At 44.9% G+C, this 12,871-nt stretch overlaps 1 protein-coding gene across 1 annotated transcript in view; it reads left to right on the top strand.

Moving 5' to 3' along the window:
* HSF5 (heat shock transcription factor 5) overlaps positions 1 to 10,270 on the top strand; it is a 397,618-nt gene extending 387,348 nt beyond the window's left edge. The window contains exon 4 of the mRNA XM_044054857.1: positions 9,689 to 10,270. Coding sequence (XP_043910792.1) covers positions 9,689 to 10,270 — 582 coding nt within the window. The remainder of the gene's footprint in view (positions 1 to 9,688) is intronic.
* Positions 10,271 to 12,871: the final 2,601 nt, after the last annotated feature.

The following is a 12,871-nucleotide window of genomic DNA, read 5'->3' as shown; positions in this document are numbered from 1 at the left end:
TTCTCATCTCCGTTGCCTTCCTTCTCCCTGGGGAGATCTTTGAGGTTATGAAGAGAGTGTTCTCTGCTCCAGCAGGTCAGATGGGTCCTACCCCCTTAGATCCACCCTCTACTTCTCAGATGACTTTGCACCATGATTCTCAACATTCTACCCCACAGGCAGGGCAGCCATCTCAAGGCTTCCAGACTACCCAGCAGGGTATCCTAATCTCTTCTGATTCACTGGCCCCCTCCCCAAGGAAGAGGAAGTACAAAAGGAGGCACTTGGACTTTTCTGAAGAGTCAGTCACTGAGGATACTGATTTCGATGAAGAAGAAGGGTCTGCAAAATCGCCAACCAGTGATATCTCATTTGGAGACATTCTTGAGATCCTTAAGCAGAAGAGTGACTGGTCTTTCCAAGACCCTTCTCCAGAGAAATCAGTATTTCTGGAAGCCTTTGGAACTAGCCTGTCTACTTCCTGGGTTACTGCACCCGCTGATGAGCCCATTGATTTGAACTCTGCGTGGGTGCAGAAGGAACCTGATATGGTTGAGCCAATCCCCAAGAGACTAGAATGGATTCTGGCTCCATCAATAGGCAGGGAATTTTGGGTAAAGGGGGTGCGAGTAGATGCCATGGTTCATAGGTTCATAGATTAGTACTAAGCTAACTGCCTTTGCGAGCCATTTGTTAAGCCTAGCCAATTATCCCTTATGAGACTCAAACCCTGCACCTTGTGTTTGTAAGGCAAACACCTTAACCATTAGGCCATCCTCCCAACCCTTGGCAGCTACAAAAAAGGAAGTCGCGGAACAGAGTTCCACTGTCCATCCTCCTAACAAAGAGTCTAGGGTGATTGACATTTTTGGGAAGCATGTTTATGCTTCAGCGTCTTTTGCAGTCAGATTGCTGAACTGTTTGGCACATTATACGAGGCTTCAAAGAGATTTGATTACAGAGCTATCCAAATCTCTTTCTGGAACTGAAACTGCTAAGGGTCAATCCTCAGTAGTCTCTCAGCTGGCTCTACCCTATAAGCTATATATAATTCGTCCATGAGGCTGATCTTGCACACTGCAGAAGGTGGCTCAAGGGCCGCGGGTTCAGGTATTTCCATCAGGTGGCATGCCTGGATGCGCCTGTGTGATTTTGTGGAGCCCTTGAAATCCTCATTCATTAATGCTCCCTTTGAAGGCACCTCTTTGTTTGCCCCCACAGTGAAGAACACACTCTCCAGGTGTGAGAAAGATGGGAAAGACCCTCTGCAGTGGGCATGCGTTTTTCGATCCTCAAAAGACCTTTTCCAGGAATTAATGGAGAGTTTAAAAATGTGGTTCAGAAAGTCCCAGAGTTCTTTCCAGCACACATGTGGAAATAGTTCCCCCAGAGGCCGAGGGAGGGATCTATAATGGAAGGTGATGCACCTGTGGCAGAGGAGGCCCACAAAACTGGGGATCTAGAGATTCCTTTTCCGACAGACCCTTTCAGCGCTTTTGAATAGAGTCCTGATTGCCTACCTCTGGAGGTAGTCAAGGGTCACTTATCTCTGTACCAGAGAGCCTGCCTAGAGATAACAAAAGACAGTTGTGTACAGAGAATTATTTCCAGATATTATATAATTCTATTTCCCCTCCCTTCTCCATTGTCACAGAAATTTCCTGATGTTCCACCCAGTCAGAGGAAAGCAGCAGCACTAGAAATCTAAAAGCTGCTAGGAAAAAAAGAGTCATCAAAGAGGTCCCGCCAGACCAAATAGAATCCGGAACTTACTAAAGATTCTTTTTAGTGCCAAAGAAAACAGGGGACTGGAGACCAATTTTGGATCTTAGTGTATTGAACAAGTTAGTTCGATAAGTTCCGGATAGTCACAGTTCAGTCAATTCTGCCCTTTCTGGGCAAGGATGACTGGATGTGCTTGATAGATCCTCAGGATGCATACTATCACAAAGATGAACAGACAATCTAGAAAGTACTTATGCTTCTGGGGCTCGGAGCCAGTCACTATCAGTTCAGAGCACTGCCCTTTGGCCTCACCACAGCCCCGGGGGTGTCCACCAAGTGCATGGCAGTGGTAGCAGCTCACTTGAGACTGCGAAGATTCCAGATGTTTCTATATTTAGACAGCTGGCTCATTACCACCCCGACCAGGCACCGACTGATGGAAGCACAGGATCAGGTGCTACAGACTTGATCACATCTCTTAATAACCATAGATTGCAACACAAGTCTCATTTACAACCAACCCAGACATTTAAATTCATAGGAGCAGCGTTCAACACAGTATCTTTGGTAGCTTCTCTTCCACTATCAAGAGTGCAAATGATAAGGATGTCACCCATTCATCCTCCCTCAGCCCAAGGCCATAGTGACCATGGATGTTTCCCAGATTGGGGGGGGGGGATTTCTTGGGGAAAACAGTCCAGGGCACTTGGTCCCCCGAAGAAGTAAGCTTGTATGTTAATGTTCTGAACATAAGAGCAGTGCTTTTGGGGTTGCAAGCATTCCAAGACTCTCTCCTTCTCTGGACAGTTGCAGTCCAGACAGACAACATGTCAGTAGTTTGGTACATCAACAAACAAGGGGGAAATAGATCTTATCCCCTGTGTCAAGAAGCCCTCAGAGTGTGGCAGTGGGCAATATCTTCCAGCCGCTTTCTAACAGCAATGCATATTCCAGGGAAGTCCAACGTGATAGCAGACAAAGTGAGCAAGTTCATCTTAATACCTCACAAGTGGTCTCTCAACAACAAAGTGACAGAAATGATTTTCAGTCAGTGGGCCAGCCTTGCCTCATTCTTTCTGCATCACCCTTAAACAAGTTCAGCAGCTTATTTACCTTGATCCCCCCACCGGGGAAATCACTAAGGGATGCTGTACTCCACAGTTGCCCCCTTGGTCTTCTGTGTGCTTGTCCTCTGACTCCCCTAATTTCCAAATTCCTTCAGAAAGCAGCTGGTTGAAGAGCAAAGTCATCCTCATTGCACCTTACTGGCCTCAACAGATTTGGTTTCCCTTCCTTTGGCCTCATCTACTATATCCACCTTTGATTCTGGATCCAGTTCCAGACCTCCTGTCTCACACAACAGGCATGGTTCACCCGGATATCTCATATCTCAAATTAACAGCGTGGTTTCTCCAGTTCCTTTAATAGTCAGACAACCAATGGTGCCTTCCCCTGTCTGTTCCGTACTTTTATCTTCCTGTAAACCTTCTACTAAAAACTCTACAGGAGTAAATGGAAAAGGTTCGTTTGTTGGGCAGAGCAAAATTAGATAGACCTCTTCTCAGCTCCAGTTCACTCTGTTCTAGAATTTTTAGTGAGTTTATTTAATGAAGTGCTAGTTCATCAACTATTACAGTCCACCTCACAATAATCTCTAACTTTCATATGGGAATTCAAAATTCTTCACTAGCTTCCTCTAAACTGTGCAAGGCCTTTTTGAGAAGTACTGTTCTGCTAACACCCCCTTATAAAGACCCTATGCCACCATGGGATGTAAATTTGGTACTGCAAGCCTTAATTCATTCTCTGTGTGAACCAGCGGCTAAATGTGATCTTAAATTTTTGACCTGGAAAACTATCTTTTTAGTTGCAGTTACATGTTAGAAGAATTTCAGAACTTCAAGCATTTATCTTCTAAGCCTTCATATTTGATTTTTCATAAGGATAGGGATCTGGTGTTATTTTTTCATTCTTCCTCACTGATGGGTTATGGATCTGATCCTCAGATCTGACTCTGCCACATTTTCCAAACTTTGGAACTTAGTCTCAAGCTCCTCCCTGTTCCCATAATGCACTACGCTACCTTAACTCCTCAGATCTCGTTTGCTACCAGAAGTGAACAGACAGAAGATCTCTGTGTCTAGAGCAGTGAGGATTTCTTTGTTCATCTTTTGGTGTGACATTATTTTTCTTTGCCTGAAATGTCTTTACACTACATTCCTCGTTAGACATGCTTAGTTTTTCTGTTTGACAATCTTTCTAGATGCCAAGGTCATGATTCTGGTCACCTGGTGCCCTTTCTGCATTCTATCTTGCTATGTTGTCTTTTCCCCTCACTGTTTGTTCTTTTCTTCCAGCATGGAGTTCTGGTCAGTTCCTCCCTGTCTTGGTTTGCATAGGTGTGCAACCAGTATGGTTTCCTAGACTGAGATACCATATCTCACTATGGAGACGTTTTCCTACTATTTCTACTAGTACTACTAGGAATATGGACCTAACTCCCCCGGCCCCTTTTTCCTTGAAGAAGTGTGGCTTGCTGGCCCTCTATTCAGTTGGTAGTTTTATGCGCAGAACTAAACTTGGCAAGTTACACTATCAAGATAGTAATCACAGGCCTTTTTTCACTAGATCCATGACTACAGCATACCTTTTGGTTCTTATTTTTACTCTTTCCTACTTGACAACAGAGTCTCTTGGAAAGTGAGACGGTGCACTGGCTTCTTAGAGTTGGACCCACTTGGACTTCTCGCTTTTTCCTGACTCCATGGATGTGCCACTAAATCTGCTTGTCTAGTTCAGGAGGCTGACATTCATAGGAGTCTAGTTATTGGGCCCCAGAAGGAGAGTTGCTCTGCAGAACCAAAGCTTCAGAGTTTTTCTCTGATGGACCCTGTCAGCACTCCTGAAGCGCTGTATGACTGCCCATCTATGGAGGCAGTCAGGGAACATTTTTCTTTGCGGCACCTGGACGTCTAGACTAGCTCAACAAACAATGCTGGTGTGCTAGTCATAATATCCAAACATTACCTTCCTGTTTGGATATATCTATCTATATATATAGAAGTCTATGTTCTGGACAGTCACACTTCAGTCCACCCTGACGATTCTGCGCAAGAATAATTGGATGTACTCTATACATGTTCAAACACGTACTGTTAAATCTAACTGCATAGGTGCTTCCAGCTGAAAGTAAGTCTCTACCACTTCAGAACTCTATACATTTTCAGGACACATACTATTACTTTAAATTAAACAGGCGCTCCAGAAGACATCTGCGCTTCCAGCTGGGACCCAGTCATTACCATTTCAGAGCTCTGCACTCAGACTCACCACAGCCTCAGGATGTTTTTCCATATGCATGGCAGTAGTGGCTGATCACCTGAGGCTTAAAGGATTTAAGGTGTGTCCGTATCTGAATGACTGCACCCTTACTGCTCAAACCAGGTATCAGCTGTTACAAGCCTGGGGATTACCAGTTTCAAGTTTCCAGACCCCCACAGCATTACTATAAATCTGGCAAAATCAAATCTATCTTCTGTACAGAATTTGGAATTCATAGGCTCTCTTTCAGATACCACAAACCAGATAGCATCCTTGATTCTTCACCGCATCACATCATTAAGAAATCAAGTGTGGGATTCACGGTCACTTCCGTCTCCCTCCAGCAATATTAACCTTACAAGCTTGTGGTTCTATTCTTTATCAGCCTTTATCTTGGATCCATTTGAATGAGTTGTTCCTATGCAGACTGTTTCTTCACCCCACTCCCCATTCACAGTGACCACAGATGCTTCCCATCTGGAGTGGGTGGAAGTGGGTGTTTCAAGTGAAAGTCAGTCCAAAGCATGTGGTCTTCTCTGGAGACCAGGTTGCATACCAGTGTCCTAGAGGTGAGAACTGTCCTACTTGGTTTGCAAGCCTTTCAGGATATTCTGCCTCTGGGGACTATTGCATGCACACCAACATGTCAGTGGTTTAGCATATCAACAAACAAGGAGGAACCTGTTCTTACCCCTTGGGCAGAGATGTCATGAAAGTCTGGAATGGGTGATTTCTTCAGACTGCTTTTTAATTGCAACACACATTCTAGGGAAATCCAACACTCTGGCAAACATACTTAGTAGGTCCAGTCTAATTCCTCATGAGTGGTCCCTCCATCAATGAGTTGCGAACCTGATTCTTAGCAGTTGGGGCCAACCTTACTATGACCTCTTTGCCTTCCCCCTCAACAACAAATGCAGCAGATAGTTCATTCTAATCTCCCCTCCGGTGGAGTCCTCGAGGGACGCTTGGGTTCACGATTGGCCATCAAGGTCTTCTGTATGCTTATCCCCCTCTACCATTGATTTTGAAGTGTCTACAACAAGCCAGCAGGTGGAAGAGCTCTGTCATCCTCATTCTCCTTTTTTGGCTTCGTCAAGTGTGGTTCCTGTCTCTCTCGGTCTCATCTCAAATATCCTCTATGGATTTTGGAGCCCAGGTGGGATCTCTTATCTCACCCTTCTGAGATCCAGCATCCTTATCTCTATGCCCTCAGACTGACTGTATGGTTTCTCTATTTCCAGTGATTTTAAGATGGTGCGGGCCCTCTTGCCAGCAGGTTCAGGACCTCTACTATATCATTATTTATCCTCTCTCTCTCTTCTTTATGGCCTTATGAGAAGTTTATTGTAAAATATTTGGCCGCCATGATTATGTTTTCAGTGTTATATTTGTATGTATTTGGAGCTTTCCTTCCCAGGAAATCAGGTTCATTTGACCTAGTCGGATTATCCCGGTAAACAAATGTCAAATAAATAAGTAGTAGTAAATTAATTACCCATATGGGCTTCCATTTCGAACATTGGATCTTTCGAAACTACTATTCTTTCCCTTTCTTGCCAACCCTTTTTAAGGAGAAGGCAAAGTTTTTCTTTACTATTAAACTCCAGTTAATAACTATATCAATTTCTTTCTCTCCTGGTGCACAGATTTTCTCTGGAGACTGTTTCTCCTCATCTCCAGTCTCCTTTCTTACAGGAAAGGTCTGGTCATTGGTCATTCAGACCACCATCTACTGCCTGTTCCCTATGGTCATTCTGGTTAACCAGAAGTCTTTCCAAAGCAGACATGGACTGGATAATGAGGAAATTCCTTAGAACCTAGATTCAGTTGGGGGTCCTCCAGGTTCTGGCCAATGTTGGACCCAGGAGTTTGGTTTCTTTCCCTCATCATATTCTAGCTCCTACCCTGATCCATTTGTTGGATTTAGGCATTACAGATTCCAGTGTCACCCATAGCTTGTCTGGGCCAGATGCTGTGACTTGGCTTTCTTCTACTCCGGTGCCATCTCTGATATGAAAGGTTCAACCTAACTTGGATCTGGAAGGATTTCCAGGCCGGAGCTTTGGCGCCGGATCTGGAGGTATGGGCTCAGGTATGAGGTTTTAAGAGCAGTCCTTTCCTCTTGGAGTGTCTGCATTGGACATTGCCCAAGTGTCAGCCTCAGAACTGAGCTGATTGGAATTCTGAGGTTTGTCCAGGTCAGTTGCTTCGGCTCCCACTGCTGAATTTTAGGATCTCCTTTGGCTTTGGTTTTTGAGATTGTTGAGAGAGTACTCTCCCTATAAGAACAGTGGACTTATCTTTCTTGCCTGGTTCCACCTGTGCCCTAAAGAATGCCTCTGGGTCCTGATCCATCTTGTCCAGTTTTTGTTGGGAAACTTAGGACTACTTTTCTAGTGTTCATCAAATATCCTTAAAAGGAATTTGTCAATAAAGGACTTTGGTGATAAAAATTGAGCTCTTTTGGTTGTGGTGTTACCAGTGACATTTGACAATGCTAACTGAGCTACATTAAAGTGATTTAATTTATTGTACAGCACTTTTTATTGACACCTATTCATATATTAGAGTCATAAATATTCCAAGGCCACTGAGTCTCATGAGTATTCTCTCCTTGCCAGTGCCATCCCTCATGCTACTCCTGTTTCTCAAGGAGGGCAAACATGGTCAGCCCTTGAGTAAATTTCCATTTAGTTTATGTTTAAAGAAATATAGTGAGTCGCACTGCTTAATATGCAGGGGAAGTTTATTCCAGAGGTTTGAGAGGTGCTGGATAGTAAACCTTTCTCTTTGCTGCATTTTATTTGTTGGTGAAGATTTAGGTCCCTGCTTCTAATATTAGTGGAGATTTTGGACTTCCAGAAAAGCAGAAGGTCTAGGACAATTGAATCTCTAAGGGTGTGGAAAGTGAGACAGAGATCTCCCTTCAAAAGTCTTAGATACTGGATCAAGTCACCTCAACTAGAAAAACATCACCACTTTTTAGATATTAATGTGTAAAGAGTCACGAGCAGTTTTCCACAAGGGTGGGATGTCTTTAAGAAATAAATCTGTCACTTATGCCTAAGGTGGTCCGTAAAGTTTCTTTGAATCAGTTTATCTAGAGCTTGTCTTCTTTCCTTAACAAGAAAACAAAGGCAAAGGAAGAAAGTTGCACACTGTGCATGTGCATGGACTGCCTGGGTAATACAGTAGAAGTGCTAAACCACTAAGACAGAGTATAAAGATGTGTTTTTGTCATTTACAGGGAAACAGGGTCTACTAGTTAACAGTCATTTTTCAAGTGGTTGGCTAGCTGTGTTTGCTTTTACAAAGAACTGTAGCAACATCTGACCTTGGGAGATTAGGACTTACTCCCATAAGGTGGCAGCTGTTATTATAGCCTTCTGTGTGAAACTGCTACTCGGGTATCCATTCTCAAAAAATAAAATGTAGATGTCCACTCAAAAGTAAAGAAGTATTTGCTTTGGCTGTCCTACAGGACATGTTGTAGACTCTACTCATGACTGAGAGCTGAAAGTACAAGGAGTGGTACTCTTTTTCATGTAATGAATTTTTTCAGCAGTGAGCCCTGTGATGATCATAGTGAAGTTCTGTGTGCATATTCAGTTTGACAATCAGTATTCCAGTGTAAGATCTTTTGTTTTTGTGCATACCTTCCACCTGGCCATCACTGACCTCTGGCTCAATTCAACACCTGTCCTCATTCCTATAAGTACTTCATGTGCTCCTTCCTGTGTGAGCTCAGATGTATCCATTCACTAGACCGTCTGACTTCTTGGGGTGCAGTGGCAGATTATTCAGCCCTTTAATGGGAAAATGAGGACTCTGGGTAGCTGTGATTGGGAGGCAGCGCTGTCATACTGTGTCTGGCCTGTCAAACAGTTCAACAGTTGGAAGTCTGCAAGGTTCCTGATCTCTGCCAGAGGTCATGCAGGCAGTGATAAAGCCCTCACCTTCCCCTGGATGAAAGAGCTGGCTGCCAACTGCTCCATCTTAGTCCGCCTCAACTGACCTTTGTCTTTTACCAGGTTCATTCCCAAACCCAGGTCATTAACAGCGCAGATGCTTTTTCTCTGTGCTAGTGGGAAACCTCAAATACAGAAATATTTGCTTCAGTACAAGCTTCCTCTTTCCATCCCTTTATTCCTGCACATTCTGAGGGGTTATTTCTATCCACGATATGTGATTTATTGCTTTTTGGTGTGTTGTTACATTGTAAAATATAAATCTGTGGTGTGTTAGTGTGCTTCTTGGCTTCACCCTTCTGCCTTTTAGTAAAAGGTCTGTTACATTGATTTACTATGTGGGTTTTTATGTAGGTTGTTTTAAACTTTGAGGAATCCTTTAGCCTTCCACAGAAGGATTTATTATTGTACTAGCTCTGTATCTTATCATAGTGGCCATATCATGATATTGCACCCACACACCCTTAAGGTGTCTGCTGAAATAGATCAGGTGTAGGGGCTTCCACTGGCCCAAATCCATTTTCTAGTCACATAATAAATTCCTGCATAATTGGTGCTTAATTCAAACATGTATTGCTTTGGTGAAATACATCTTTGTACTTTCTATTTTCAGGTATGATGAACATTGTATTGTGCTAGTTATACTCAAGAAAACTGTTTTGTACTAAAGTAATATTTTTTTATCTTCCTAGAACCAGGCATCACAATCTTCCATCCCAGAAGAACTACTGCACTCAAGCTGGCATCGTAACTCCAGCAGTGAGAATAGAAAGATAGTAGTAAACCTGGAAAATGTGTTTCAGACTGCTGATGAGTTGAACTCCTCCCCAAAGCTGGGGGTAGTCAAGATGAATACAGCTGGGAATGAGATTTCCACATCTCCATCTGAAGTACCCCAATTGCCTAGTAGCCCCATAGCTCTTAACATTTCACCATCAAAGACAGTGGCTAAGGAGCTTGAGTCTTTAAACCCAGTAGTCTTTGAGGCCACATCCTTCATAGTAGACTTTGATCAGCAGGAGGCTTCCTGCTTGCCACAAAATGCTAGTTTTGAATACACCATTCCAGCTACACAGGAAATGGAGAATACTGTAGCTGCAGTTAGCACATATTCAACTATAGACCACACCACAGCACAGCTGCAGACTAAACAGCCAAGCCCTTATACCTCTTGCACATCAGCAGCTATTCTGGAAGAGCAGCCTTTGAATTCAGAAAAGTTACAAGTAAGTAAGACATACAGTTTTAAAATACACTTTTGCTTCCATTCTTAAGTCTGTGGTGTAAGATTCTGGCTTGAGTCACAGCAAAACTCAGTACAACACATATGTTAATGTTTGACATTTTTATGTAACAAAAGATCTGGTGCTATTCATGTCATTGTTGATCACAGATGGGTGTAGGATCCAACATCAGATCTGAGCCGGCACTACAAGAGACTGCTCCTGAGCTTAAGCTCCTCCCCTTCCCAAGATCCCCTGCTATCCACAATCCCCAAATCTCATTTACTGAGCTCTGCAAACGTGCAGAGGTGTTTCCTGAGCTCTTGCTGTTTCGGTTCAGATAAGCGCTTTATTTTATTTCCTTTGGGTACTTTCTCCTCCTGTCTTAAATTTCCATGCTTCTTACTTCTGTTTAGGACTTTCTTCCCCTCCCAATAGTTTTTAGAAAAGTTTTTGTAAGTTCTACATGGGTTCCTGCCGTCCTCTCAGTTTTTAGGTTTCCCTTCTTTCTTCTCTGTCTTTTCCCACCCCCCTTTGGTGTGTGTGTGTGTGTGTGTGTGTGTGTGTGTGTGTGTGTGTGTGTGTGTGTGTGTGTGTGTGTGTGTGTGTGTGTGTGTGTGTGTGTGTGTGTGTGTGTGTGTGTGTGTGTGTGTGTGTTTGGGTCTAGTATGTCTGAGAAACCCAACGGATTTAAGTGTTGCTCGTGCTTCAGGAAGATATCCCATACCGACATGCACGAGGAGTGTGTCTACTGCCTAGCAGAGCCCCATTTGGAGGTTGAGTATGAATTCTGTGCTGGTTTCAACCCCAGGGCTCTCCTAGAGAGTAGAAACAAACTGCTCCTTAAAGGGCTTTGCGAAGGGGGTGTCCCTTGATTTCAGGTTCCCCTTCCAAGCCTCCTTCGGATCCCAATTCGGCCACCAAAAAGCCAAGGCTCTCAGATCCTAGTTCCCCTGGATCCATGTCCAGCCTCTGTGGCTTCAGGTCCAGGCTCCTCTGCTCTGAGAGCCCCATCGGATCCGAACCCTTGGAGTCTCTAGGGTCTTCAGATCCAGCCTGGCCTAGGCCCCCCCCCCTTGGCTCCGACCCATCCCAGGGATCTGACTTTGGTTCCCTTTCAGTCTTCGGATCTGGCAAGATCTTCAGATCTGATGGTTTTGTCAGATCTGATCATTATTGAGGATTTCCCATCCACTTCTAAGAGGTCAGATCCCAGATCGACCAGCAGGTCCCCTTCCAGAGACCACAGGCCATCTGTCAAGTTGGCCCATTCCTCCATATCGTTCCACCAGAAGTCTGCTCCCCTCTGACATGGATCGGATGATGAGGAGCTTTCTCAAAGCCCAAATCGAGCTGGGCTTCTTCCCATCCCCTAGTTGCCCAGGGGACCTACGCCATCGACAGAACTCCTCTGTCCCCGTCTGACCCATCCGGGGGCTTGGTTACCCAAGATCAGAGCATCCGTAGGGAGTGGCCAGTGGTGTCAGGTATTGCTTCCTTTCCCACACTGTCTGCGTCCCTGGCTGGTTCAGCTCCATTACCTTCTGAGCTGTTGATACCTTGGCCTCGTGAAGTCAGTGAGGGTCACCAGGGTGGGGGGCCTGGTCCAGAGTGTTCTGACCATTCCCTCCTCTTGGGGGCATTTGCTTTAGACAGATCGGGGACAATATCGTCTGGGGTCGGCTGTGCCTGGAGGAGACAATAGAGAGGACCGTCTCTGGATGGACAGCTGCCTCTACCTCATTTCTGGATCCCCTCCAGCCCTCTTCTACTGTGGGTGGTGAAACGTCATCATCTGTCTGGGGTCAGCCCTCCTATGAGTGCCTTCAGACAAGCATTACCCCCATTGGTGTCCCTTCCTCTTCTGAGTTCTCTCTAGAGCCCACTGTGGAGGAGCCTCCCCGGATGAGGATGTGTAAGAGAAGGCACTTAAGACTCCCCTTGAGAGTCCTTCACTAAGGACATGGATTTCAAGGAGGGAGATAGGTCCCCTAGTCTTTCTTCCAATGAGGTGTTTTTTGGAGACATCCTCAAGATTAAAGAGCAAGGTGGTTGGCCTTCCCCCACCCTGTCTTCAGAGGAATTTGTGTTCCTGAAGGCCTTCGGAATGGGCCCATCTTCTTCCTGGGTGTCTCCCCCTGCAGGTGAGCTTGTCCAGCTCATTTTCAGCAGGGCATGGAAGGAGCCAGATACAACAGAACATGTTCCAAAGAAAGCTGACAAATTTCTGAGTCCCCCTAAAGATAAAACTTTTTGGAGGAGTGGCATCACTGTTGATGCCACTGTGGTTGCCGCAGCCACCAAAAAGGAGCTCGCTGAGCAGAGCACCACTGTCTATCCCCCAAACAGGGAGTCTCAGGCTATTGACCATTTTGAGAAGCACGTGTATGCCCCGGCTAAGTTCGAACTGCAAATTACATCGCACATTTCACACAGATGCAAAAAGATTTGGTGTCGGAAATCTCCACTTCCCTTTCAGAGTTGCTGCCTCTAGAGAGTCTTAAGCTAGTCTCTCCAAAGCTATCTATTCTAATGTCCCTTGCTAACGCCTCGATGAGGTTGATCTCTAATGCTATGGCGACCACCTTTCAAGCTGCGGGTACGAGCATTGCTATTAGGCGTCATGCCTGGCTTCGCCTTTGTGGGTTTGCA

The sequence above is a fragment of the Protopterus annectens genome, chromosome 13.part0, assembly GCF_019279795.1.
Source record: "Protopterus annectens isolate FY-2018-M chromosome 13.part0, PAN1.0, whole genome shotgun sequence".
Lineage (NCBI taxonomy): Eukaryota > Metazoa > Chordata > Ceratodontiformes > Protopteridae > Protopterus > Protopterus annectens.
This window is presented reverse-complemented; position numbering and strand designations above follow the sequence as displayed.